A 27729-nucleotide genomic window follows, 5' to 3' on the forward strand; every position below is an offset into this window, starting at 1 on the left:
CTACAGCCGGCGTTGAACAGTGCCCCCAAGATGGCAGCCTAGTGACTATCCTCTTTTTTTTTTTTTTTTTAATCTTATTTATTTTACAAAGAACGTACAAGCAAGGGGAGCAGCAGGGAGAGGAAGAAGGGAGCTGAGCAGGGAGCCTGAGACTATGGTCTCTTTAATATTTTCAGCATTTTATGGTATTTATTTAGAGGGGAAAATAAGATTTGGTCACTCTCAGAGAACTATAATCTAGTAAGAAAACTGCCATGAGGGACACCTGGGTGGCTCAGTCGGTTAAGCATCTGCCTTTGGCTCAGGTCATGATCCCAGGGTCCTAGGATCGAGTCCCACAATGGGCTCCCTGCTCAGTGGGAGTCTGCTCCCTTTGCCCCTCCTCCCACTCGTTTTCTCTCTCTCTCTCTCCCATAAATAAAATCTTTTTTAAAAGGAGAAAAAAAGAAAACTGCCATGATAAAGTATATTTGAAATAAAATATATATTTAAGATCATGAAGAATCTAAATGTCCCTTAGATATCCAATTAATATATTTCTTTGCATATAGTAAAGAAAACCACTACATACGTATGTGTATATACATATGTAATAACAGAAAAAAAAGTATTATTAGATTATTTGGTACCTTGGATGTTTTTAAAACTTTTTTTCTACTCCAATATATATTTTTTTAAATAAACATGTCAAATAGTGAAAATGCAAACTTTCACAGGACTTATTTGGAATATGGAATGAAGCTATACACTCTTACCATCATCTGCTAGTTTTAGAAATAGTATTGCAGGAGAAAACAAATTCAAGAAAGCTGCTATTGTAGGAACAAGAAGTAAAAAATTAATACTTATATAGTCTAAACTGATTACAGATAAAATACATAATTTGGTTGTTATTTATAATGTCCCTTAAGTTTAGAAGCAAATAATCCATTCTTTTTTTACTTCATCAGTATCATCTGGAGTTACATTTATTAATACATCTAATACATATTTGAAATGTAATGCAAGAATGCAAACTAATACCTGATAATGTGGCAAAATAGTTTTGACTAAAAATCTGCAAAACTAGACTCTATTGTAGATTCAAAGACTTGGCTATCCTGTCCAATTAGCAAATCGAAGGCTACAAGAGGGATTCTCTGGGATTATCTTTCCTCTACTCAAATTATTGACACATCTAAGAATTGCATGTCTGGAAAAACAAGGGGCAAATGGGAATTCATAATTTATCCTATGGTAGGAAATATACAAGTAATTTACCTAGGAAAATTTATATGTTCAAATGAAGGGTCCTTTTCCAACCAGCTTTCATAAAGAGATTTATTCTCAAAACCATCGTCTGGGCTGGAGATCTGGAATGAAAAATCAAATATTGCGAATTAGAGGCGGAAGCAACTAAATTTAAGCCAGTAATAAGACCATATGTTATCAGCTTCCAACTATATGGGTATGTGTCATGTTCTTTATAGAAAAAAAAAAATGGCAAGGAAAAAAATTCCAATCAAAGTCATGTTCGTTTCTGTTGTCTACCTAATGGTAATTTTGTCATGTACCTGGGATAAAATTTCCTGCTTCCTTTGGTAAACTTTTTACTAGAGTTTCAGATTTTTAACAAATGTCATCACTTTGATTTTTGGCAGCTTAGATTTCTTTTAGTGGCAAGTTACTGGGGTAAACTTTAGATGTAAGATTTACTTTAGTAAATTGCTTTTGTCCAAGAAGACATAAAAAGAGGCCTCAGGGCAATAGACATGGCTGGAGAAGCTAAGCTTGAAATTGGCAGTGTAAATCCTGGTTTTGTAGGGCAGGTGGGGTGAGGAGGAACTGCCATTTTAGAAAGTCAAATTGTATTTAAACAAAGTTGGAATGTGATGAGTTTTAAAAGCTCTGTATAACCTCAGATTTCTATTTGGAAATTCTAAGAGCTTCTGTAAATGCATGAACCTTTTTTACTACCCTCATTAAAAGTATGCCCATAAACATACTACTCTTTCCGCACTTGAGGAAAAGCAGGGCCATGTGGTGGAAGAATTGCAAAGGCTAACATCTATTTTAAATCCATAATATCACACATACCCACCTGAAATTTGTCTGGTATTTATAGCTCTACTTTGTTCAAAAGAAAAAAAAAAGGCATACCCTACTTAATGCAGCTCTGAAAGCATTATATAACCTCTGGGATATTGCTTCCCATCTTGAAGCCTTCGTTTTCTCACCTTGTGGAAGTGGGGATGATGGTCCCCATCTTAACATAAACATCAATTCCTTTGATATTTTCTCTGGCCTTATACAGAGTTGGTTGTTGCCTCATCGCTGCATATGAGGCCAAGCTTAGAACGAGTGCTTTGCTTGCACTAAATCAGTCCTCACAACCCTGCAAACTGGCACAGTCATTATCGCCATTTTACAGATGAGGAACCGGAGTTGACAGTGGGTGTCAGGGCAGGATTCAGGCCAGGCTGGCTCTAGACCTCAGCTCTTAAGTGCTACATAGCTGCCACTTGGCTCCTACTGTGACAGGCTGAACAGTCCTTAATTCCAACACTTAAAACTCATCATTAATTGCGTGGGGCAGGAGAGGGGTGGGGTTTGAACAAGCTTCTCTCAGGAGGGCAAGCTGATGAGTGGGAGTACCTGGCACGGGCTGACTGACATGTTAGGTGCTCAGTGAATCGTTAAGTGATCCGAAAACACGCAGTATAGGGAGGAGTCTCCCTCGGGGTGGGTCAGCCCCACTCTGCCACTGAGGGCATCTTGGGCAAGTCAACCTCTCCTGAGTACATTCTCCTTACTCACAAAATGGGCATAATGCAGTTTGTCCTGCCTGCTTCTTTGGATGAATTGAAACAAGGTCTTGTATAAACAATAAATTTTTTCATAAACTGTAAAAAAAAAAAGTCACAATCATCCCTTTGCCCCCCAGCACGTTGGAGCTGCGGAGATGTTCTGTGCATTTTTAGGCAACTCACTGGGTTCTGCTCTACTCTCTTCTTGCCAACTTGCAATCACTGAGGACCTGCTCCAGCTCCCACATCCTGCTTAGACTGAATTTCCTGAAAAATCCTTTCATTTTCTGGAATCACCATCTCAGTCTAGCACTAACAAGCCTGTTCTCCCTAGATCATACTTTCTGATATACACATCTTCATAGATGCTGACCCTCCTCCATTATTTCAACACCTTGTCCCACTTTTTTCTTTTTTTTTTAATCAGGCAGCTGCCCTTCTAAGCTCTGCCCTCTCTACAACTCTTTCCTACTCTCATGTCACCAGCATGGTTTGACTGTGCCAACATATACCAGGGGTTGGTAAAATTATAATAATCAGTTCATGGGAGAATACAAAAGTCTTTTTCTACTGGGTTTTGGTATGGCCATAGATAAGCATCTGCCTCTCTATAAAGGGGCATAGACCTAAACTTCTCCCTGTTGGCCCTAACACTGATACTCGTTTGTTGTTGTTGTTTTTTGGAAAGAGAACATAAGCATGGGGGGGAGGGGCAGAAGGAAAAAAAAAAAGAGCAACTCAGTCAGGCTCCATGCTGACACGGCTCAATCTCACGACCCTGAAATCATGACCTGAGTCAAAATCAAGAGTCAGAGGCTTACATCAGAAAGAACGATTACCCAACATTTGCAGCAACATGGACAGGAGTGGAGGAGATTATGCTAAGTGAAATAAGTCAAGCAGAGAAAGACAACTATCATATGGTTTCACTCATCTGTGGAACTTAAGAAATAGCAAGATCGGTAGGAGAAGGAAGGGAAGAACGAAGGGGGGCGGTAAACAGAAGAGGGAATGAACCACGAGAGACTATGGACTCTGGGAAACAAACTGAGGGCTTTGGAGGGGAGGGGGGTGGGGGATTGGCATAGGCTGGTGATGGGTAGTAAGGAGGGCACGTATTGCATGGAGCCCTGGGTGTTATACTCAAACAATGAATCATGGAACACTACATCAAAAGCTAATGATGTACTGTATGGTGACTAACATATCATAATAAAAATTTTTAAAAAAAAATTAAAAAGAGAGGCTTAAATGACCAAGCCACCCAGGCACCCCTAAAATAATTCTTATTCTTGACATCAAAGGCAGGAGCCATCTCTGTAGGACAGCACAAAGCATAAATGCATATGCTGAGAAGGATTTTCTCAGGATTTTCCTTATGGCTTGCTTTTAGATAAGATGTCTTTATGGGGCATTCCAATGAAAGGATCAAGAACACAAGCTACCCGGTATTTTGAGAGTTGGGATGGGAATAATGAGAGGACTCTCACTGGGGAAAACTCGCTTTTAAAGACACTAACAGAAAAATGAAAGGGAAATAATAAGGGAGAGTGGGAAACAGCACCCGCAGAAAAGTACTTTTCTGACATTACTTCACACTGTAAAGTGATACGTACTTCAAAGAAATGTTTCTGTAATTAAATTCTACAATGAACTATTTAAATGAAGTACACAGAGGTTGTGAATAGATGATATAATCTTTAAAGTACATTAGAGTTCAGAGTATTTTTTTATCAATATTTACAGAATTCCTATATGGTAAGAATTATTTCCATTTTGCTGTTAGAGTCGCTAGAGCTTAATGTATTCACTACACTGATACAGAGTGATCTCTCTAATGAACAAATATGATAGCGTAGAACCTTGTTAAAGATTTTTAATTTCTCCATCGCCAGATTTCTGAACTTGGCCTGTTTGTCATGCCCCATTTCTTACCATCTTTCCATCAAAACCTTATGCTTATGTCACACTGAGCCACCTAGAGGCCAGGAAATACTCTTTCATATTTCCACCGTCTGCTGTAGGTACTGTGTTCTATGCTGAGAATGCCTTCTCTCTTACTTTCACATCCTTCCATTTTACAGCCCAAGCACTAATTATTCTGTAAACCTCTTCTGATGTTTCTCCGAGCTACCCCAGGATTTCAGATTCTCTATCCCATAATTGTTCTCCATCGTTTATTGTATCCAATATTCTACTGAAGTATAATTCCTCATTTACAAGTGTATATCCTCTCTGGATTACTAAGTATTTGGATTCAGTGACCATGTCTTTTTATTGTTGTTGCTGCTAGAACTCACTCAATAGGGCCTGAACCCAAGGTTTTTTCCATTTCAGCTCAGTGTTCTCTTCTATCAAAATGTCTCTACCACATGAAATTGTATACCTATACATGACAACAGGGCACACAATTCGTAGTATCTACTAGTAGAAAAGACTAGCAATACTCTTTTTATAGTTAGGTCATATAAATAGTGTATTAAAGATTTTGTTCTGACTTGGTATTTATACAACTCAACTATATCTCTCACCAGTTTAAAAATCAGAAAACAGGTGTTATTCACTTATCTATTCATCAGAAAACATTAAGACATATCTATTTACCTCTTTTGTCAGTTTATATACCAATTGGTAAAGAAGGGGTGTGCAGTCAACTCTGAGAGTATAATTGCCTGAAAAAATAAAATACACTGTATTTTAATACTTCCAAATGAAATTCCAATAGAATTCTAATTCTGACTATTTCTGATTATAAACAAAATATAACAGACTTGAAACTGAAGGCATCATCCCCAAGCAATTAGAGGAAATAGTTCTTCAGGAGCAAGAGAGGTTGCAGAGTGCACTTCAGACAGAGGAAGTTGTAGAAGGACTTTGGCTGCTAAGGCAGGAAGTCCCACAGTAATCCTAGCATCACTCTTAAGGTGGTATCTCTTAGGGGGACTTAGGCAAAGGAAGTGGTAAGGCTATACCATCCGTTCTTTATTTACTCAATTCAAGAGTATCAAGACATGAGACTAGAGCATTTCAATAACTCATAAGTACACTCTAACATTACCTAGACATCATCATACAGTGAAAGCCTTAAGACACAAATGGCACATGTCAGGTTCCAAGGGAAGTCTGTCATTTGTGCTTACTTCAAATTGTTCCAATACATACAGGAGGTATTTCTATGGAATATTCTATAAAATATTCTTCTGAAATATTTTAGCGTAATTCTTTTAATATCTCCGCAGGTAGAATATGATTAATACTAGAGTTTTAAGTAGTAATTCAAGATAGGCAAATGGCAAATATACTAAAGAAATTAGGATCAGTAGCTCAGTTATGAATCATACATTGGTTCGTTTGAATTATGATTTTCTCTGTGGTAAAATGGAAAACGAAGGTATCATTGAGGAGTTTCATAGGGAGAAAATAACCTTAGTTTACAAGTTAGTTACAGTTTGCAAACTTAACAGATGGTACATTGTTTAATAATGTGAAATAAAATATACCTTCTATAGATGAATCTGAGTTGATATAAGCAACGCCTCTCTCCTGGAGTGTTTTTGCATTCTCCTACAGTTGAAGCAAAGTTGTTACTTAATTCACAGTACGTATAATTGTGGAAATGTTAAAAAAAAAAAAGTAAATAACTGGCTCATCGACAACATTAATACAATTAAAATTAGTAGGAAAACATGCATAGCCACCGTTTATAGCAATAGCAGGAATTGTCACAGAGAAAGTATTTTCAAAGTGTGGTTCCTTGATTCCCTGCATTAGAATATGGAGAGGTGAGGCTCCCAGAATCTGGGCCCCACTGCAGACCTAACAAGTAAGAATTTCTGAAGGGCCTGAAAATCTGTATTTTCTACAAAGTATCCCTGGAAATCCTTACATACACTGAAGTTTGAGAGATATGCTGAGACTGGATACCCAACTAAAGTAGAAGTGAGAAACAGAGAATTTCCATTTATCTATTTTTAAAAGTGGAGATAAAAAGAAAAAATAATTTTTAAAAAGGAGGATAGAAAAAAACTATGGGGAGAGAAGGAAAGACATTAGGACAGTCTCTCTCCCTCTTTCCCCCTTTCCCTTGCTCTCGCTCTCTCTCTCTCTCACACACACACACACACACACACACACACACACACAAGATAAAGTAGAGAATACTATCACATAGATGGAAATATGCTGAGCAAGCCTTTTACTTCTATCTAGTTTGCTACCTTACAAGAACATACCATAATAGGAGCTGGTGCCAGATTGAAGCATAGAAATACCCTGAACTCCGTTCCCAGACACACCAAATCTACACCCACATATACAGCAATTCCTCCTGAAGAACAACAAAGGGCTGATTGAACAGCTTCTACACAATAAGGAATAGAGGGACCACATAAAGAAGGGTAGGAACAGCAGAGACACAGTAACATTGAGAACAACCACCCCCAATGTGGCAACCTACAGTAGGGAAAGATATGACTGAGGGGCCCATGTGCAGACTTGCCCACCCTGGGGCACAGAAAATCAAAACAAAACAGAGATAGTAGTTTAAAGGGAAACTAGACTATGAAGTGAAGGAAATTCATTCACTAACCCTACCTGTCTGCCACATGGGCTTAACTGCTGGAACGCTCTCCAGGGTCAGAAGTACTCAGTCCCCTAACCCACACCAGCTCCAGCTGTCCCACCAAGGTGACCCAGGCACAAGGCACCCACATTATACCCTGCCTGCTCCCATACTATCTCCAGGCATCCCACCAAGCAGCCCCAATGTGGAGCACTCCAAAAACCCCTGGCCCGAGCCTACTCCCTTTCAGCTGTCCCTCCAGGGTGACCATGGTGCAAAGTGCCCCAGGAACTGCTGGATTACACTTGCTTCAGCTCCAGCTGACCAGACAGGGTGTCTCCTGTGCAGAGTGTCCCAGCCAACACCTATCCAGCACCAATCAGCTAGCCAAAGCCACTAAGCACACAGTCTACACAGGTGACTTTCTTCTTTTTTTTTTTTTTTAAAGATTTTATTTATTTATTTGGCAGAGAGAGAAACAGCCAGCGAGAGAGGGAACACAGGCAGAGGGAGTGGGAGAGGAAGAAGCAGTCTCCCAGTGGAGGAACCTGATGTGGGGCTCGATCCCAGGATTCACCCTGGGCTGAAGGCAGATGCTTAATGACTGAGCCACCCAGACGCCCCTACACAGGGGACATTCTTATATAAGGCCACTTCTTCAAGACTAGGAGAGGTGCTTGGTCCACCTAATTCATAGAAACAAAGTCAGACAAAAACCAGGAGACAGAGGGAGAGGTTCCAAACAAAAGGACAAGACCTCAGAAAAAGAGATAAATGAAATGAAGGTAAGCTATCTACCTAAGAAAGCGTTCAAAGTAATGGTCATAAAGATGCTCAACAGACCTGAAAGAAGAGTGGATGAATTCAGTAAGAACTTCAACAAAGAGACAGAAAATATATAAGGAAACCCACCAGAACTGAAAAATACAACTAAAATGAGAACACTAGAGGGAATCCACAGCAGAGTAGAGGAGTCTGAAGAACAGATCAGTAAGCTGGAAGACAGGGTATTGGAAAACAACCAAGTTGAACAGCAAAAGAATTTTTTAAAAATGAGGTTTGTGGGGGGCGCCTGGGTAGCTCTGTGGTTAAGCGTCTGCCTTCTGCTCAGGGCGTGATCCCGGAGTCCTGGGATCGAGCCCCGCATCGAGCCCCACATTGAACCCCACATCGGGCTCCTCCACTGGGAGCCTGCTTCTTCCTCTCCCATTCCCCCTGCTCTGTTCCCTCTCTCGCTGGCTGTCTCTCTCTCTCTGTCAAATAAATAAATAAAATCTTTAAAAAAAAATAAAATAAAATGAGGTTAAGGGACCTCTGCAACAACATTAAACAATAACTTTTGCATTATAGGGTTCCCAGAAGGAGAAGAGAGAAAAATTTATTTGAAGAAGTAACAGCTGAGAGGGGAGGGGGGTGGGGGAATGGGATAGGTCGGTGATGGGTAGTAAGGAGGGCACGTATTGCATGGTGCACTGGGTGTTATACACAACTAATGAATCATTGAGCCTTACATCGGAAACTGGGGATGTACTGTATGGTGATTAACATAATATAATAAAAAATCATTAAAAAAAAAGTTAACAGCTGAAAACTTCCCTAATTTGGGGGAGAAAACAGATACCCAGAAATCCCCAAAAAAAGATGAATCCAAGGATGTCCACACCAAGACACATAATAATTAAAATGTCAAAACTCAAAGAATCTTAAAAGCATCAAGAGAAAAGCAAACAGTTACATACAAAGGAAACTTGATAAGGCTATGAGCTGATTTCTCATCGGAAACTCTGCAGGCCAGAAGGGAGGCCATAATACATTCCCTGTGCTAAAAGGGGACTGGGGAGAACATAACCAAGAATACCTCACCCACCAAGTTTATCATTCAGAATTGACGAAGAGATAGAGGGTTTCCCAGATGAACAACAGCTAATGGAATTCATCACCACTAAACTGGCCTTATAATAAATGTTAAGGGACTTCTTTTAAGTTGAAAAGGTCCAACTAGAAAAAAAATTATGAAAGGAAAAAATTTCATTGGTAAAAGCAAACATACAGTAAAGGTAATAGATCAGTCACTTATAAAGATAGTATGAAGGTTAAAAGACAGCAGTAATAAAATCAACTATATATAGGATATTAGGTAGGCAATATACAAAATATGAAAATATGAGATCATATAGATAAAATGTGTGTGGGGGGGGTAAAAATTTAATGCTTTTGAATGTGTTCAAACCTAAGCAACCATCAACTTATACAGATTGCTGTACACACAGGAACTTTATGGTAATCCCAAACCCATAGTACACACACAAAAAAGAGAAAGAAACCCAAGGGTAACACTAAAGAACACCATCAAATCACAAAGGAAGAGAGTGGGAGAAGAACAAAGGAACAGAGAGAACTACAAAAACAACCAGGAAACAATTAACCAAATGGCAATGAGTACATATATATAAATGATTATATTAAATGTAATGGACCAAATGTTCCGATCAAAAGACAGAGTAACTGAATGGATTAGTAAAAAAAAAAAAAATCCATCTATATGTTGTCAAAAAGAGACACCTCAGATCAAAAGACACACACAGACTAAAAGTGAAGAGATGGAAAAGGTATCTATGCAAACGGAAGCCAAAGAAAGTTAAGTACCAATACTTATAACAAACAAAATACACTTTCAAACAAAGACTGTAACAAGAGACAATGAAAGGCATCATGTAAGGATAAAGGGATCAGTCCAACAAGAAGATGTAACAATAGTAAATATCTATGCACCCAACATATAAAGCAAATATATAAAGCAAATGTTAACAGACATAAAAAGTTAGGAATTAATAGTAATACTATAACAGTAAGGGATTTTAACAGCCTATTTATATCAATAGATAAATTTTCTGTCTGGATAATCTATTATTAAATGGTGGTTTTGAATGACTCATTAGACCAAATGGGTTTAACAGATATATACAGAATATTCCACCCCAAAACAGCAGAATGCACATTTCTTTACAACTGCACATGGAACTTTCTCTAGATTAGATTTCATAATATGTCACAAAACAAATCTCAATAAGTTTAAGCCTTAAATCATATTAAGCACCTTTTCTAACCACAATGGTATAAAATTAGAAATCAAAGACAAGGAAAGAACTGGCAAAAACACAAATATGTTGAGGTTAAAACAGTATGATACCATACAACAGATGAGTCAATTAAAGAATCAAAGAGGAAATAAAAAAATACCTGGAGACGAATGAAAATGGAAATGATTTAATTCTTTGGGACACAGCAAAAGCAGTTTTAAGGAAAAAGTTTATAGCTACACATTATGGCCTAGCCTCAATAAACAAGAAAAATCTCAAACAATCTAACCTTACATTTAAAGGAACTAGAAAAAGCACAAACAAAACCCAAAATTATTAAAAGGAAATAATAATAAAAAGAAATAATAATAATAAAAAGAAATAATAATAAAGATCAGAGGAGAAATAAATGGGATAGAAACTTAGAGAAAATGTCAATGAAAGTAAGAGCTGGTTCTTTGAAAAGATAAACAAAACTGATAAACCAGTAGCCAGCCTCAACAAGAAAAAGAAGACTCAAGTAAAATCAGAAAGAAAGAAAAAAGTTAAAACTAACACCACAGAAATACAAAGGATTATAAAAGACTACTATAAACAATTATACACCAACACACTGGACAACCTAGAAGAACACAATTTGGTGCAGCCACTCTGGAAAACAATATGGAGGTTCCTCAAAAAGTTGTAAAGTAGAGCTACCCTACAACCCAGCAACTGCACTACTGGGTATTTACCCCAAAGAAACAAATGTAGTAAACCGAAGGGGCACATGCACCCCAATGTTTATAGCAGCAACGTCCACATAGCCAAACTATGGGAAGAGCCCAGATTTCCATCAACAGATCAATGGATAAAGAAGATGTGGTATATATATATACCATGGAATATTCATTCAGAAAATGAAATCTTGCCATTTGCAACCACATGGATGGAACTAGAAGGTATTATGCTAAGTGAAATAAGTCAATTAGAGAAAGACAACTATCATATGATCTCACTGATATATGGAATTCAATAAACAAGGCAGAGATCATAGGGGAAGAGGAAAAAATGAAGCAAGACGAAGCCAGAGAGGGAGACAAACCATAAGAGACTCTTAATCTCAGGAAACAAACTGAGGGTTGCTGGAGTGGAGGCGCGTGGGAGAGATGGGGTAGCTGGGTGATGGACTTTGGGGAGGGTAGGTGTTGTGGTGAGTGCTGTGTCTTGTCTAAGACTGATGAATCACAGACCTGTACCCCTGAAACAAATAATACATTATATGTTATTAATAAAAAATTATACACCAACAAACTGGACAACCTAGAAAAAATGTAAAATTCTAGAAACATACAATCTTCTAAAACTGAATCAGGAAGAAATAAAAAAATCTGAGCTGACCAATTACTTGTAACAACACAGACCCCATAACCAAAAAACCCAACAAACAAAAGTCCAGGCCCAGTGGCTTCACAGATAGAATTAATACCTCTCTTTCTCAAACTACTCTAAAAAATAGAAGAGGAAATAAAGCTTCCAATTCATTCTACGAGGCCAGAATTACCCTGATATCAAAACCAGATAAAGACACATGGAAAAAGAAAGAAAAGGCAGGAAAGGGAGAAAAGAGAGAAAAGAAGGAAAGAAAAGGAAAGGAAAGGAAAAGAAATTTTATAGGCTAATATCCCTGATGAACACAGACTCAGAAAGTCTCAATGAATTATTAGGAAACCAAATTCAATAATACATTAAAAGGACTATTTATCATGATCAAGTGGGACTTATACCAGGGTTGTAAGAATCTTAAGATCAGCAACAAGACAAGGATGTTCACTCTTGTCACCTTTTTCAACATTGCATTGGAAGTCGTAGCTGTAGCAGTCAGACAAGAAAAAGAAAAGGCATCCAAATCAGTAAGGAAAAAGTAAAACTGTCACTACTTGTAGACGACATGATACTATATACAGAAAACCCTAGAAACTCCACAAAACTAATAGAACTAATAAATGATTAAGTTGCTGGATGCAGTATTAATATACAGATATAGGTTGATTCTATATGCCAACAACAAAGTAGCAGAAAGAAAGTTTAAGAAAAGAATCCCATTTACAACTGCACTAAAAAGAATAAAATACCTAGGAATATATTTAACCAAGGAGGTGACAGACCTGTACCCTAAAAGTATAAAAAATTGTCAAAGGAAACTGAAGATAATACCAACAAATGGAAAGATAAACCATGCTGGTGGAATCGATTAATATTTTTAAATGTCCATAGCACCAAAAGCCATCTACGGATTCACTGCAATCCCTATCAAAATACCAGTAACATAGTATTATTCACAGAACTAGAACAAATAATCCTAATATTTGTATGCAACCACAACAGGCCATAAAAAACTAGGTCATCTTAAGAAAAGAGAACCAACGTGGAGGTATCATAATACCACATTTCAAACTATACTAGGAAGCTATGTTAATCAAAAGAGTATGATACTGGCACAAAAATGAGTCATACTGATCAACAGACCAGAATAGAGAACCAGAAATAAACCCACTTATGGCAATTAATCTATGACAAAGGAGGCAAGAACATGCAATGGGGAAAAGCAGTCTCTTCAATACACAGTACTGAGCAAACTGGGCAGCTGCATGCAAAGAATTAAACTGGACAACTTTCTTACGCCATATACAAACATAAACTCAAAATGTATTAAAGACCTAAACGGAAGACCTGAAACCATAACACTCCTAAGAAAACATATGAGCAGTAATGTCTTGGACATCAGCCTTTGTAATATTTTTCTGGATCTGTCTCCTCAGGCAAGGGAAGCAAAGGCAAAAATAAACAACTGAGACTACATCAAAACAGAGAGCTTTTGCCCAGCCAAAAAAAAAGAAAAAAGAAAAAAATCAACAAACCAAAAAGGCAACCTACTGAATAGGAGAAGATATTTACAAATGATGTACTTAATAAGGAATTCATATCCAAAACATATAAAGAACTGATACAACTCAACACCAAAAAACCCCCTAATAATCCACCTAAAAAATGGGCAGGGGATCTGAAGAGACATTTTTTCAAAGATGATAGATACACAGATGACAAAGAGACACATGAAAAGATGCTCAGCATCACTACCCAGGGAAATGCAAATCAACACCACAATGAGGTATCATTTCATACCTATCAGAATGGCTAGTATCAAAAAATAAATAATGAGTGCTGATAAGGATGTGGGCAAAAGGGAACCCTCATGCACTGTTGGTGGGAATGTAAATTGGTGCAGCCACCAGGGAAAACAGTGTAGAGACTTCTTGAAAAACTAAAATTAGAACTACCATGTGATCCAGCAATTCCTCTCCTGGGTATTTACCCAAAGAAAATGAAAGCACTAATTAAAAAAGATACATGCAACCCCTATATTTATTGTATCATTATTTACAATAGCCGAGATATGGACATAATCTAAGTGTTCATCAATGGATGACTAAAGATGATGTGGTGTGAGTGTGTGGGGGGGAAATGTGTGTGCACACTGGAATATTACTCAGCCATAAAAAAGAATGAAACTTTGCCATTTGTGACAACACAGATGGACCTGGAGGGTATTATGCTAACTGAAATAAGTCAGAGAGAGAAAAACAAATACCATATGATTTTACTTATATGTTGAATCTGAGAAAGAAAATGAACAAACAAAAGCTAATACAGAGAACTGGTGGTTGCCAGAGGGAGGGGAGTGGGAGGACAGGCAAAATAGGTGGAGGGATTAATAAGTACAAACTTCCAGTTATAAACAGTAAGTCACGAAGATGCAAAGTACAGCATAGTCAATAATATTATAATAACTTTATATGATGATAGATGGTAACTACACTTACTGTAGTGAGCATAATATATAAAACTGTGAATCCACAATTTGTACACCTGACTAATATAATATTTTCTGTCAACTATAGTTAAATTTTAAAAAGATTATAATAAAAAAAATTACAGCTGTGCATGGTTATGGCACAAATGAGAACTGTTGCCTATCTTCAGTCACTTGCCCACAATGGCCAGATGGTAGTTGCCCCTGTTACAGATACATACAGCATCAGAGTTTCCATGACAACACAGTTTTAGTAGAAATAAAGATGATTCCTTAACTATATTTAAAGAAAGTATGCTGCTGAATATGATCGAAAATTGTAAAGTGTTGAAATTGATTCTAGCCCAGATTTATTTAGGTTAATGAAAAGTATATTTATTACTTTTTATCTTAGATTTTTTGTTCTTTAAGCTGCTAAAATTAGAGAAACAGACACACCTATTTATATATACATGTATTCACAAGAATTTGCATTTCTAAAAGCAAAGGGAATTTGATTCATCTAAATAATCTACTTCCAAAATGCATGTTCATAATTACTGATACGATAATAAAACTTTGCAATGTCAACTGAATATAGGGATAAGTGACAGAAAACAAGTAACTGTGTGTGATTTTACTCCCATACTTATTTCATTCACATTATCATTTTAAAGTAAAGTTAGAAGAAATGAGTGAGGAGGAAAGTATTTTAAAAACTAGATAATAACAAGAAGTGTATAACATGCTTTAAAACAATGCTATCAAATCGCAACTCATAAAAGATAAATCCATGGTGCCGGGAGAGTAGAGCTTATACAGTGCACGTGTCTTTACAAAATGTGTGTCCTTACCTTGTACATTAAAGAACTTAGTTACCGATAGGGAGGCTAAGGGAAGAAGATGAAAGAAGGGGGCCTAGGAGAGACACTTAAAGATAAAGCATTAGGAGCAAGTGTAACATGAAAATCAACCACATCTGAAGAAAAAATTAATATCTGAAATTATAAAGGCAATTTACTACAGTAATTCCATTTACAAAACGTATCTTCTACTCAACACTCAAGCACATCTTTTGTAGAAGGTAAAATATATCTATGGTTGCAATTTATATGGAATCTGCAAATGTAAAACTATAATCAAAATACAGTCACCTTAGGTTTTCTTAGGTAAAAGCACCATAGGTTTTCGTAAATAGAACTCCAAGGAAACTTCAAAAACTTGAAAATTAACTCCCAGGATCTGCATCCATTTTTACATAGGCCAATCCTCTAGTCAGAAAAGCTTGCTAATTTTGGTTATTCCCTGAGCTTACAAATTTTACTTAGTCATAAAACAAATACAAACAGAACCCAAATTTTTTTGACAAAAATAAATCTGGTTTTGGCCCAGTAATTAAGAAGTTATTCTGCTTTGCCAAACTAATGTGAAAGTAAAAACAAACTATTTCTTAAATTCTTGAGTCTTTCTCCAAATTAAAAGCATTTTAGATAATGGAATTGATCTGTGCTCATCCGGAAATACACGTAGTGTTTCCTGTTGACCAAGAAAGTAACAAGAGCCTCTGGTCATTTTTACCTCAGCCCATTCTGTGGAACCCAGCAGCCCGAACTCTTCTGCGTCCCAGCTGGCAAAAATGATAGTTCTTCTAGGTCTCCAGCCTGCAATCATACATAATGTGAACATACATTATTAGGTATACCTGCCTAAAAATAGAGGACAATTGAGTGACTCACTTTTCATCATCACCTACCAAAGAAACATTATTTACCTCCACTCATCAGTTTTCCGAAACTCTGGACAATTTCTTGCAAAACAGCAGCCCCACTGGTTGGGTCAATAGCTCCAAACACCCAGGAGTCGCGATGACCTCCCAGAATAACATACCTGTCTGGAAAATAACATGTTCAAAAGAACTACAACTTTCAATACATTACAAATAGTTCCGATTTAGGTTTGGAAATTAAACTTCCTTTGGTTGCATTTCTTCCATAGGAAAAAAAATCAACACTATAAGGTCGAGGTTTCTTTTAAGAGTCGTATAATTTTTTTTTTCCCCAAATGTAGCTGTTTCACATCAGTCAGGGGAAAAAAAATCAATCATTGACTGAAGTGTGTTTTCTCTTACTCTTTTAATCTTTGTACAAATGAGTGTTTAAAAACATTCAGACTCACCAGGTTCCACAGATCCTCTGATCGTTCCAATGACATTGTAAATCCTTGTAATTCTATTGGTGTTATGAACGTGCATTCTTACCTTCCTAGGGTTTCAAAGGGAATAAATTACTTCATACAGATCATTACATCTAACAGTTTTGTTCTACCATTTTATTATGAAAAATCTCAAAATTACAGAAAACTGTGTAATAGGACAATGAATTCCCATATATCCACAACCTAAATTCAATAATCATTAACACTGTTGATGTGTGCAATTTATAAATGGTTAATGCATTTTACTCCTAAGTACTTAAGCACGCTTAAAGTGAGATTTCAAAAACTGAATGTCAATATTTTTATTATTCCTCCCTCACAGCTGTATCGTTGATATTTATTTAAAGTCCAAAATACTCTTATTCAAAATGTCTTGGGTATTCATTCTAAAAGTTTTCAATACACTGTATAAATTATAAAAATAAGGAAGGCAGACAATTATGTACAAAAGGACAAATAAGCATTTTTAAAATATGTCTTTGTATTTACATTAATTCCTGCTGGTCAGTGACTTTCTTCAAGATTGTGAAAGCAGAATGTTGTTACATTGTTAAATAGCTGGCTGAGCGGCACCAACAAGAAACATGGGAAATTTGGGAAGGAAATGGGAATTTGGGAAGCACCTGCTAGAATGTACCAGACAACTACATAACGAAACTTTTCTAGCCCATCACTGTTGATTCTCATTTGGGCCAGCCTTTTAAAAATATCCATTCATGAAATATAATTAACCAAATTATAATTCAAGGGAAAATACAGTCAGGCTCAAATAGTCAAAAAAAAAAAAAGCCTTTCACATTCTATGAATCCAAAATGACATGGGAAAATGCTGAGTCTCCCTTTCACAAGGAAACAAAATGAATCTTTATCTGTTGGGGGGTGGATGGAGAGGACTCCCAGCAGTTTCTAATGTGTGGTTTATGAATGCAAGAACTAAGAGGTTGTCAAAACTGTACATTGCTAAGTGCAGATTCTGATTTTTCCCTTCTATGAGTATATTGTGCTTCTGAATACATATTTAAATCATGTGCAACATTCAACAGAAGCGCCTTTGGGGAAAAACTAATTAATGGGTATTTTTTTACATTTTAAGACATTAAGGATTTATTTTGCTACTGAGAGATAAAAATTAATAACAATAAAGCAGAAACATTTTTAGCATGTGTTTCTAAAAATATGAGCCTAAGATCTATTGGTAAGAAACCCTGAATCACTGATATTATGTCATTAAATGAAGAAAATAAGAATGTTAACAAATAAGGAATGAGGAAAAAAAATCTATTTTAATCAAAACCTGAAAATAAACATAGATTACCTGTTCAGATCCTCAGAGGAGCCCACCCACATATTTAATACTTACATCTTCCTAGTTTTTAGAATCATTGACTCCAGAAGTTTTTAAAAGAGGATCTATTTGTTCGTTCTATTACCACTTCAAACGCATGTTCCAAATAACATGAACTCTATAATGTAAGCTCCACAGGGGAAGGAATATTGTCTGTTTTGTTCACTGCTGAATCCCCAGTTTGCAGAACAGTGCCTGGGTTATAGTAAATGCTCAATAAATATTTGTGAAATGAATGAACACACTCTTATAAGGAAAAAGTGAGAAAGGCCTTAGCTCATCCATGAGTTACCTCTGCCTATCGCTGCCTTTGACTAGAATATTTCACAACTCTGTAGACATCAAAGTTAACTTGTAGAAATACCACATCTGCTGAAATATACAATCTGTCTCGTGAATGTTCAACTGATTCAAGGTAGAAGAAACAAGATTTCTGCTATTAAGTAAGTACTTCCATTTCAGCATTCGTGATGCACTGATTTTTTCTGGTATCATCACTGAATTCTCCTCTGAACCAATTTTAATTCCTTTGTGGTTCCCTTATTAATTAGTGAATTAAATGAAATTTTTGACACGTTCGTTTTATATTTGTACGAGAAACATGGTTTAACTTAAAAAAAAAATCACCCTTTATCATTTTTGGAAGTCCCACTGAGATGTATAATGGATTCACCTCATAGAACCAGGTATGGGTAGCTTAAACCCAGACGTGTCTTCTTTTGTCTCTGAGATAAAACAGAAGCAGTGACCGAATTTTCACTGTTGATTCTGTATCTCTTTTTAATTATTGTTTAATTTTAACACCAGTATAGTTAACATACAGTGTTGTAGTAGTTTTAGGTGTACAATATAGTGATTCAACAATTCTATACACTACTCAGTGTTCATTACGATAAATATACTCTTAATCTCCCCATCACCTATTTCACTCACCCTCCTCCCAGCTCCCCTCTGGTAGCCATCAGTTTGTTCTCTATAGTTCAAGAGTCTGTTTCTTGGTTTGTCTCTCTTTCTGTGGACTTCTAACTTTATACTATCTCTCCTACTGATTTTGTGTTTTGTATTTCTAGTTTGCTTATGGCAGGTAAATTATTCCTTATTGGTGGCAGCAATGATTAGGAATTTGGTTTTATGTCTTGCTACTTGGTAATCTCTGCAAATGGATTAATTATAAAGAGCTCTTTTGGGTGAGAAATGACAGAATCTGGACAGCTCATCTGGGTAAAAATGACAGAATCTCCATAAATGGGTTAATAGATTATCAAAAGCTCTTTTTAGTGAGAAAGAACAAGAGATTTTTATTTGTGTATTTGTCCATTTTCAGCTCAAGTCAATTAAGAATTTTGTGCCCATGGTGAAGGAGAACAACTTTTTGATATCTAGACAAAGGGATTTGTACGTTTCTGAATTTACTCTTGAACTGAAATTGTAGAACGGAAGCTATATGTTTTCTCTGTTCTCTGTGTCATTATGTTTTCTTTCTAAATCAGAAAGGCCTTTATCTTTCATTGTGTATGTTAAGTTTTCCTGCTGCTGTAGATAATAAACTTATATTCAAGTAACTCTGTTCTGAGTTACAGAGATAAATAAGCACTCAAAGTATTCCTAAAATTCCTTTAAAATAAAAACATTGAATTTCTAATACTTTAAACGTGCTGAAAAAACATTCTTACAGAAACTAAAAAAACACTAAGAATCCAAGTTTGCACTGTTAATGTAAAGTGTTAGCAAATAAGACTGAGCTACTAATTTTGGTTTAATCAAAAGAGCTATATATTCTGATTGAACAGTGTTCAATTTTCCTTTCTCCCTCAGACAAATCAAACTACTTAAAGTTCTAAATCATGCCATGGCTCTTTCACAATTCTATGCAAGTTGATCTCTCCAGTTAGTATTTCCTGCCTGCCTTGATCCAGTGGAAAACTTAATCTTTCTGTAATACTAAGCTCATAGAACAAATATTCTGAGATCCCTCCTCTACAACAGCGCTAATGCTAATGCACTGAGCCTTACGATAGCTATGTGCTTACCCGCTTTAACTCACTTAACCCACCTGCCCAGTAAGTGATCAATAAATGTGAGCTCCTTTCTCTCTTCTCTTGTACTCCTTCCCTTAAGGTAACGTTCAAAATGCTATACATTTGAAATACTGGGTTATCTGAAACATTGTTTTAACACTTTGGGTGAAGAAGAAAGTTAAAATGTTAAACCTAAACTCAAATATAGTCATGTTTAAGACTTTATAAAACACATGCTGTGATCTCTCTACTGGAAGAAGAATTCAGTACATCATCCTATAAGTACTTCTTAAGTGATATAAAATGATCAATTGTTCACCATGAAAAATGAGGGAAGAAAACAAGCAAAATATACCTGGCAGAACAGTTATCTTGATATTTTCCCATTAAACATATAAAACTTTTCCAGTCTACTAAAATAATATAAAATTACCTGAAGGAATCATGCCCTGCAAAGCCAGGCCCAATGTTATAATCCACATTAAGACTTCCCTTCCAGCTGTTGTCTGGCGGAGCGGTACCTCCCATGTGACTGTTGAGAGAAAATGAAAATGACAGAAAAAGGCTGAGCATCACAATTTCTTAGAAGAAATCATAATATCTGATAATGAGATATTTCATTCATACATTTAACAAATATTTAATGAGCCAAGTACTGTTAATATTCCCTTTCTTAGTGGAACTTACATTTTAGCAAGAGAGCCAAAATTGAAATATATGAAGTACTTAGTATGTTTGTGGTAAGAGAGCTTAGGGGAAAAAAAATAGGGAGAGAAAATGTGAAACATCAGCCTCCTTACTTTTCACTTTACTTATGTAGGGAATCATCAGACCTAAGAAACAGTAAAAATAGGAAATTCATGACTGATTACCTAGTAGGCACTCATAAAGCAATTATTAAATTGTATTGGTACAGACATCTAAAAAAATAAAAGCTGGAGATTTGTGAAAGAACATCAGTAATAGAATGCAAGAAGAGCAAACATTAATTAAATGTTTACTATATTCTAGATACTTTACACACTTAAATTGATCTCATCTCCTCCTCATAATAACCCTATCAGGGAGAAACAATTACTATCGTCATTTCACAGAGGAAACTGAATCAGAGAAAGATTAAATAACTTGTCCAAGTTCACAGGTCTAATAAGTGGTGGGCACTGTAAGATTTTTAAAATACAGGTCAAGTTTAAACATCAAATGCATATCAAAGAAAATTTAACTATTCGACAAATCTCCAATCAGCATTTTTATCTTGGACACAGTTTTGCACTTCAGACTTTCATTTGTTGCAGACTAATGGTTTCTTGCCATTTCTTGGTGTACTCTGTTATTCCTACTTCAGGAAATATTTTGATAAAAGACTTATTTTTAAACTAATTTTCCTACTTTGTTTCCTTAATTTTAAAAAAATTTTATTGACATATAAGTGACATATAACACTGGTTTCAAGTATACAAACAGACTTTACTTTTAACATAATTAGATTACATTGGTTTTAGATAAGAAAGTGGACACATTAGTGTAAAATATCTTAAATCTCATATCCAAATAGAAAATCATACCGTAGTAATATTTCTGCATCATTATACCCAATAGGATGTACTGGAATCTTGGGAATTCCCACTCCTTCTTTGACATCAAGTCTAAAGGTGTACTCTGTAGAAATTAATTGCATAAAATGAAAACAACTGAAAAATCTGAGCAAGGGGTATAAACAAATTTCTTTTATTACTATCTCAGATTTACTACATTTGAAATTATATCAAAATTTAAAATTCTCCAAAGCCAATGATTGTTTTACCTAATATGACTGATCTATCTATCTATCTATCTATTTAAGATTTTATTTATTTATTTGACAGAGAGACAGCGAGAGAGGGAACACAAGCAGGAGGAGTGGGAGAGGGAGAATCACGCTCCTCACTGAGCAAGGAGCCTGATGTGGGACTCGATCCCAGGACCCTGGGATCATGACCTGAGCTGAAGGCAGACACTTAACGACTGAGCCACCCAGGCACCCCTAATATGGCTTATTTAATTCAACAGTAAGAAATTAAATCAAATTTTAATGTAAAATCAACTATGGGGATTATAAATTTCCAAATTTGTTTTGACATTTCATGTAATTCTCTTGAATTTTACAAGAATATTTTATTTCCTCAAAGATATCTTGACTCTTTCTTAGGGAAGCTTCAGTTAACTAGTTGCCTGGAAAATGTGTCCCGAATTCTGAAACTAGGTATAACTGAAAAAAAAATTAAAGGGAATTTATGAGATCTTGGGAATCATAAAGATCCAAAACAATACTCTCTTTAAAGGAAGACTGAAAAGTACTGTCAGACTTACAATCTCATTAGGACTTTGGCTTTCAGCCAAAATAGTTGTATAGCACTGAAACACCTATCTTAGAAACAAAGGAAGATTTCAATCAAATGACATCAGATTCTACCTCAAGAAAATAGAAAAGGAGAGCAAATGAGGCAAAAATAAGCAGGGAAAGAACATAATAAAGATCAGAGCAGAAATATAAGAAATAGGAGACAGAAAAATGGTAGCAATTATGAATCAAATCCAAAGCTGGTTCTTTGAGAAGATCAATAAAACTGATAAATCTCTAGCAAGACAGTTCAGGAAAAAAAAGAAAGAGAGAGATAAATTGCCACGATCAGGAATAAAGAACAGAATATCACTTTAGTACCTGCACGTGCATATGTGCGTACACACACACACACACACACACAGAGAATATTATGAACAACTCTATTAAATGTAACTTAGACGAAATGGACAAAATCAGTGGAAGACATAAACTACCAAAGCTCACTGGATAATAAACGGACAACCTAAATAGCCACACACCTATTTTAAAAATTAAATTTGTAGTTAAAAACATGCCTATAAACTAAACTTCAGGCTCAGATTTGCTAGGCAATTCTACCAAATGTTTACAGGCAAAAATCACTCATTCTATATAAACTCTTACAAAACAACTAAGATGAAATATTTCCCGACTTAGCACATAAAGCCAACATTACTCTGACACCAAAACGAAACTAAAATAGTACAAGAAAATAAATCTGTAGGCCAATATCCCTCATGACTAAAGACAGATATGCTTAACAAAATTTTTAAGTTCAATGATATACCAACAACATAGAAAAGGATCATGCATTGTGACCAAGTAGAGTGTATCCTAGGATGGGAGGGTTGGTTTAACATTCAAAAATCTATTAGTATAATTTAACAGAAGTAATATAACAACTTAGTATCATCTCAAGACTCAGTGAAAGCATTTGACAAAATTCATTACACATTCCTAGGTAAATATGCAAAGATAAAGCTCTTAGCCCATCAGAAGTAAACTCCCCCAACCTGACAAAAGTAAACTCCCCCAACCTGAAATAAAGCCTACAGCTGGATCATACTTAACAGAGGAAGACTGGATTTTTTTTCTTCTTGAGGCAGGAACAAGGTAAGGACATCTTCTCTAACACCTTTTTCCAGCAATGTACAAGAGATACTAGCCAGTATACTAAGGCAAACACATTTTAAAAAGTAAAAGGCATTCAGATTAGAAAAAAAGAAATAGAACCATATTTGCAGAAAACATGATCGTCTATGTAAAAACTGATGGTAGCTATAGAAACCTACTACCTACTAGAACTATTTAGTAAGTTTAACAAGTTTCCAGGATTCAAGACTGATGTATTTCTTCTACAAATACAAAGTATTTCTACTTACTAGCATTGAACATATGGAAATTGAAATTTAAAATGTATTATTAAAAAGCATACAACTAGGAAACTCGTATGGGTAAATAAGATGTGCACAATCCATACAATGAAACTGCAAACATGTGGAAATAAATTAAAGAATACCTAAGTAAATGGAGAGTTGCACCATGGGCATGGATTAAAATATTCATTATTTTTTAAGATGTCGATTCTCCCCAAATTGACTTCTAGATTTAATTCAATCTCAGTCAAATTCCCAGGACACTTGTCAGTGGAAATTAATAAGCTGGATCTAAAATTCACATGGAAAGGACCTAGAATAGCCCCAAAAACTGAAAAAAAAAAAAAAAAAGTAACTTGGAGGATTTACTTATATATTACAATGTAAAATTAAAAAGACTGACCAAACTAAAGGTAGCAAGGATTTGGCAACTGGAACACTGATGCACTGTTGCTGGAATGTAAAATGGTACAACCACTTTGGAAACCAATTTGAAAATTTCTCCAAAAGTTAAATATGTGTCTACCATATTATCCAGTCATTCGATTTCTATATATTTATCCAGGAGAAATAAAAGCATATGTACATACAAAGATTTGTATACAACTGTTCAAAGCAGCTTTATGTATAAGAGTGCCCAAACGAAAACCAATCCGAACATCCATCAACAAGTAAATGAATAAACAAACTGTAGTGTATCCATTCAATGAAATACTACTTAGCATTAAAAGGAATGAACTATTGACACAGACATCAATGTGGATGGATCTCAAAACAATTATGCTGACAGAAAGCAGATCAGTGGTCTGGCAGGGACTAGGGACTGGCAGGAATTGGGTAGGAAGGGCTGGAGAGGAAAGCATTACAAAGAGATGAGTGAAAACTTTTTGAGTAATGGATATGCTCATTATCTTAATTGTGGAGGCTGTTACACAAACGTTTAACATGTAAAATGTGAAAAGTTTCGACAACACCCAAAAACTCATTGGTACTTAGAAAAAAAATACAAATGTATGATATCTAGAGAAGGATAAAATCACTAAGCAATTCAGAAAACCGAAGTTCTAGTTTGGTAAAAGCAGTATTACTTTGGGTATGGGGATCTGTTTCTGCACCTCTGCTAAAAGCAGAAATTCAACTGACCCTTCCCTCTCCATGTCCACACCTCATGAAAATTTGAAACAAAAGTAATACATGGGAAATGCTTTTTAATTCCTAGCAATACCAATCCAAAAAATTGTAATAGCATATAGTTTTAAAGTTATTCTGTAGATGTTTGCTTTTACGTCTTCTTTAAGGGCAAGTAGGATTTTGCAAAAATGGGTGAACCATGACAGGCCCATCCATTACCTTTAGCTGGATAGCCTGGAGTGAGCGGGTCCCCAGCACCATTCAAATTTAACACATTCCCTCTCTGTGCTGCAGTTCCAGGAAGGTTCCATCCTTTAGGATATGGCTGTACCGCAGGGGCAAAATAATCCGCTGGATCTGAATACAAGATGATTCCTATGGCTCCTGCTAACATGGCATTTTTAACCTGCAGGGGCAATGGGCAATCCATAATGTAGACGTGGCAGATGATTAATTAATCTAAGAGAAGATCAATTTAATAACGTACGGGACTTGAGACCCTGCTTTTTATCATGCTGCTACACAGTCAGTTCTTTATGCCTTGAATACAATTTCTCTCCTGGGGGAGCTAACGACTCTCATTTATTCTATACAACTCCAAACAAGCTATCGTCTCTTCTGTGAAACATTCCTGTTGTCACTAAAACTGCAAAATTAATGTCTCCCTTCTTTCTAGCTCTTCTATTTTGTACATATTTCTGTTATAGGATGGGTCAAAGTATTTTAAAATATCCTTAAAATATCTTTCACCCTTGCTAGACTGAGGGTGTTTTGATAAAAGGGACCATGTCTTGTTCAATTTTAACTATCCACCCTCCAGCGTCTGGCACATCATATAAATATTTGTGGGACTAAACTAATTTAAAGTTCTATACAGAGTATGTGAAAAATTGCCCACTGTGTTTTATAAACATTTTCTAACAATTCGAACTAACCACAAATAGGAAAATCTTTCCTGTAAGATTCTGCATTCACTACCAGAAATTTGGTAGCAGAAGATAGATAACCAACAGTCTTGATTAACTAAAACACATTGCAATATTCAGAAAGCATTCTTATAATATGAATGGGAGTACAATCTGTCACAACTTTTTTTTAAAGGGCAATTTGATGATGCCTTCCAAAATTCTGAAAGAATATACATGTTGACTCGGCCATTAAATTTCTAGGAATCCATACTACAAAAATCTTCACATAAATGTTCAAGTGCATACGGACAAAGATTTTCACAATGGAATTATTTTTAATAGTAATAAATTCAAGCCAAGCATCTGTCAACATAGGAATGGTTAAACTGCTTATCACTTCTACAAAGTATCATGCACACATCCAAAATAACAAGGTATTTACTTAATAAGCAGCTATATAGAATTAACTAAGTACCAGGCACTATCGTAAGTGCTTTCAAACATCAAGTCATTTAATCTTCGTTAAGGATTCTAGGAGATTAGTGCTATTATTAACATTCCCACTTTATGTATGAGGAAACACTGGCAGAGAAAGATTAAATAACTTGCTCACAGTAAAAGATCTAGAGAACAGGGAGCCTAGACTAGACCAGAATCTATGTTGTATGGATCTAGAGTCCTATACTCTTAACTACACATTATACAACTCTCAGTGTTTTGACGTGGAGGAATACCTATGTATTATTGCTGAGTGAGAAAATAAAGGTATATATAGTATATGATGCCATCTTTGTAAAAAATGTATGATATACATAAATTAGTATATAGAAAAAGGTATTTATATTCATATGTCACAGAATTAGGTCTAAGAAAAGCTGTGAAGATTGATCATGTCTGGGCAAATAAAACGGGTAATGTAGGGGAGCTTTCAGTTTTCAGTTTATATAAAATTTCCCTCAAAAAATTTTAAAAAGCAAATTTTGTTTCTGTAATAAAAGTAACTTCCCTTTATAGATATGTGAGGTAACATAAAAACAGGATTTCCTGTGCAACCATGCAAATTGGAAGACTTTTTAAATATATATATGTATATATATATATATATGGGGGTAATTCTGGAAAACAGAACACAAGTTGGTCATTTACATTTAGAAGATATACACTATCCTCCTCTCTCTAGAAAAGACAATACAATACTTTATTTCCTCTGAAGATTTTTCCGTATCTTGCAATAACAATCTTTCCACTGCAGTTGATGTTCATCTCTCTTTCCAGTTTGAAAAAATCTTCTGTACGAGCGTAGTTCACATATATAAGATCCCCCTGTAAAGAAAAGAGAAAATTTAAAAACATACAGAATACTGCTACCATTAAAGAGAAAACCCAAGAATAAGTACGCTCCACAATACCACATCATCAAAAGTTATCTTTCCTGGACTGGCCTTAAAAAACAGACATGTGCTAATTCTGTATAAGTTTTTAAAAAATATTTCGATACTTTGAAAGACTGAAAAAATCTCAATACAGAACATTTAAAACAGTGTGTTCTGTTTTGAAGAGATTACCAGCATATACTGAGCCAAAGGAAAGAGTCATTTCAAAAATCCCTACTATGTTTTAAACAATCCCATTTATAACTGTTCCAAAAATAATAAAAATACCTGGGAATAAATTTAACCAAGGAGTTGAAAGACCTGTACCCTGAAAAATATAAATACTGATAAAAGAAACTGAAGAATAAATAATATTTATTATTAATAAATATTCCAAATAAATGGAAAGATACTCCATGCTCACAGATTGGAATACCATTTAATATCAATAAAATGTCCATACTACCCAAAGCAATCTACAGATTCCACACAATCCCTATCAAAATGCCAACAGCCTTTGTCACAGGACTACAAAAAATAATACTCAAATTTATATGGAACCACAGAAGACTTCCAATAGTCAAAGCAAGCATGAGAAAGAAAAGCTGGAGGTATCATAACCCCAAATTTCAAGTTAGACTACAAAGCTGTAGTAATCAAAACAGCCTAGTACCAGCATGACAACAGACACAAGATCAATAGACCTGAATAAAGTCCAGAAGTAAACCCACACTTATACAATC

At 35.6% G+C, this 27729-nt stretch overlaps 1 protein-coding gene across 1 annotated transcript in view; it reads right to left on the reverse strand.

The window, feature by feature from the left end:
- The window catches only part of NAALAD2 (N-acetylated alpha-linked acidic dipeptidase 2), a 63483-nt gene that overhangs the window by 21758 nt on the left and 13996 nt on the right, over positions 1 to 27729 (reverse strand). Inside the window, exons 5-14 of the mRNA XM_045790754.2 lie at positions 26811 to 26936; positions 24925 to 25111; positions 21402 to 21495; positions 20270 to 20368; positions 16435 to 16520; positions 16031 to 16150; positions 15838 to 15920; positions 6287 to 6350; positions 5391 to 5458; positions 1261 to 1352 (exon numbers count right to left, since the gene is read on the reverse strand). Coding sequence (XP_045646710.2) covers positions 1261 to 1352; positions 5391 to 5458; positions 6287 to 6350; positions 15838 to 15920; positions 16031 to 16150; positions 16435 to 16520; positions 20270 to 20368; positions 21402 to 21495; positions 24925 to 25111; positions 26811 to 26936 — 1019 coding nt within the window. The remainder of the gene's footprint in view (positions 1 to 1260; positions 1353 to 5390; positions 5459 to 6286; positions 6351 to 15837; positions 15921 to 16030; positions 16151 to 16434; positions 16521 to 20269; positions 20369 to 21401; positions 21496 to 24924; positions 25112 to 26810; positions 26937 to 27729) is intronic.

Source organism: Ursus americanus, chromosome 16, assembly GCF_024610735.1.
Source record: "Ursus americanus isolate L20-20 chromosome 16, mUrsAme1.1.p, whole genome shotgun sequence".
NCBI lineage: Eukaryota > Metazoa > Chordata > Mammalia > Carnivora > Ursidae > Ursus > Ursus americanus.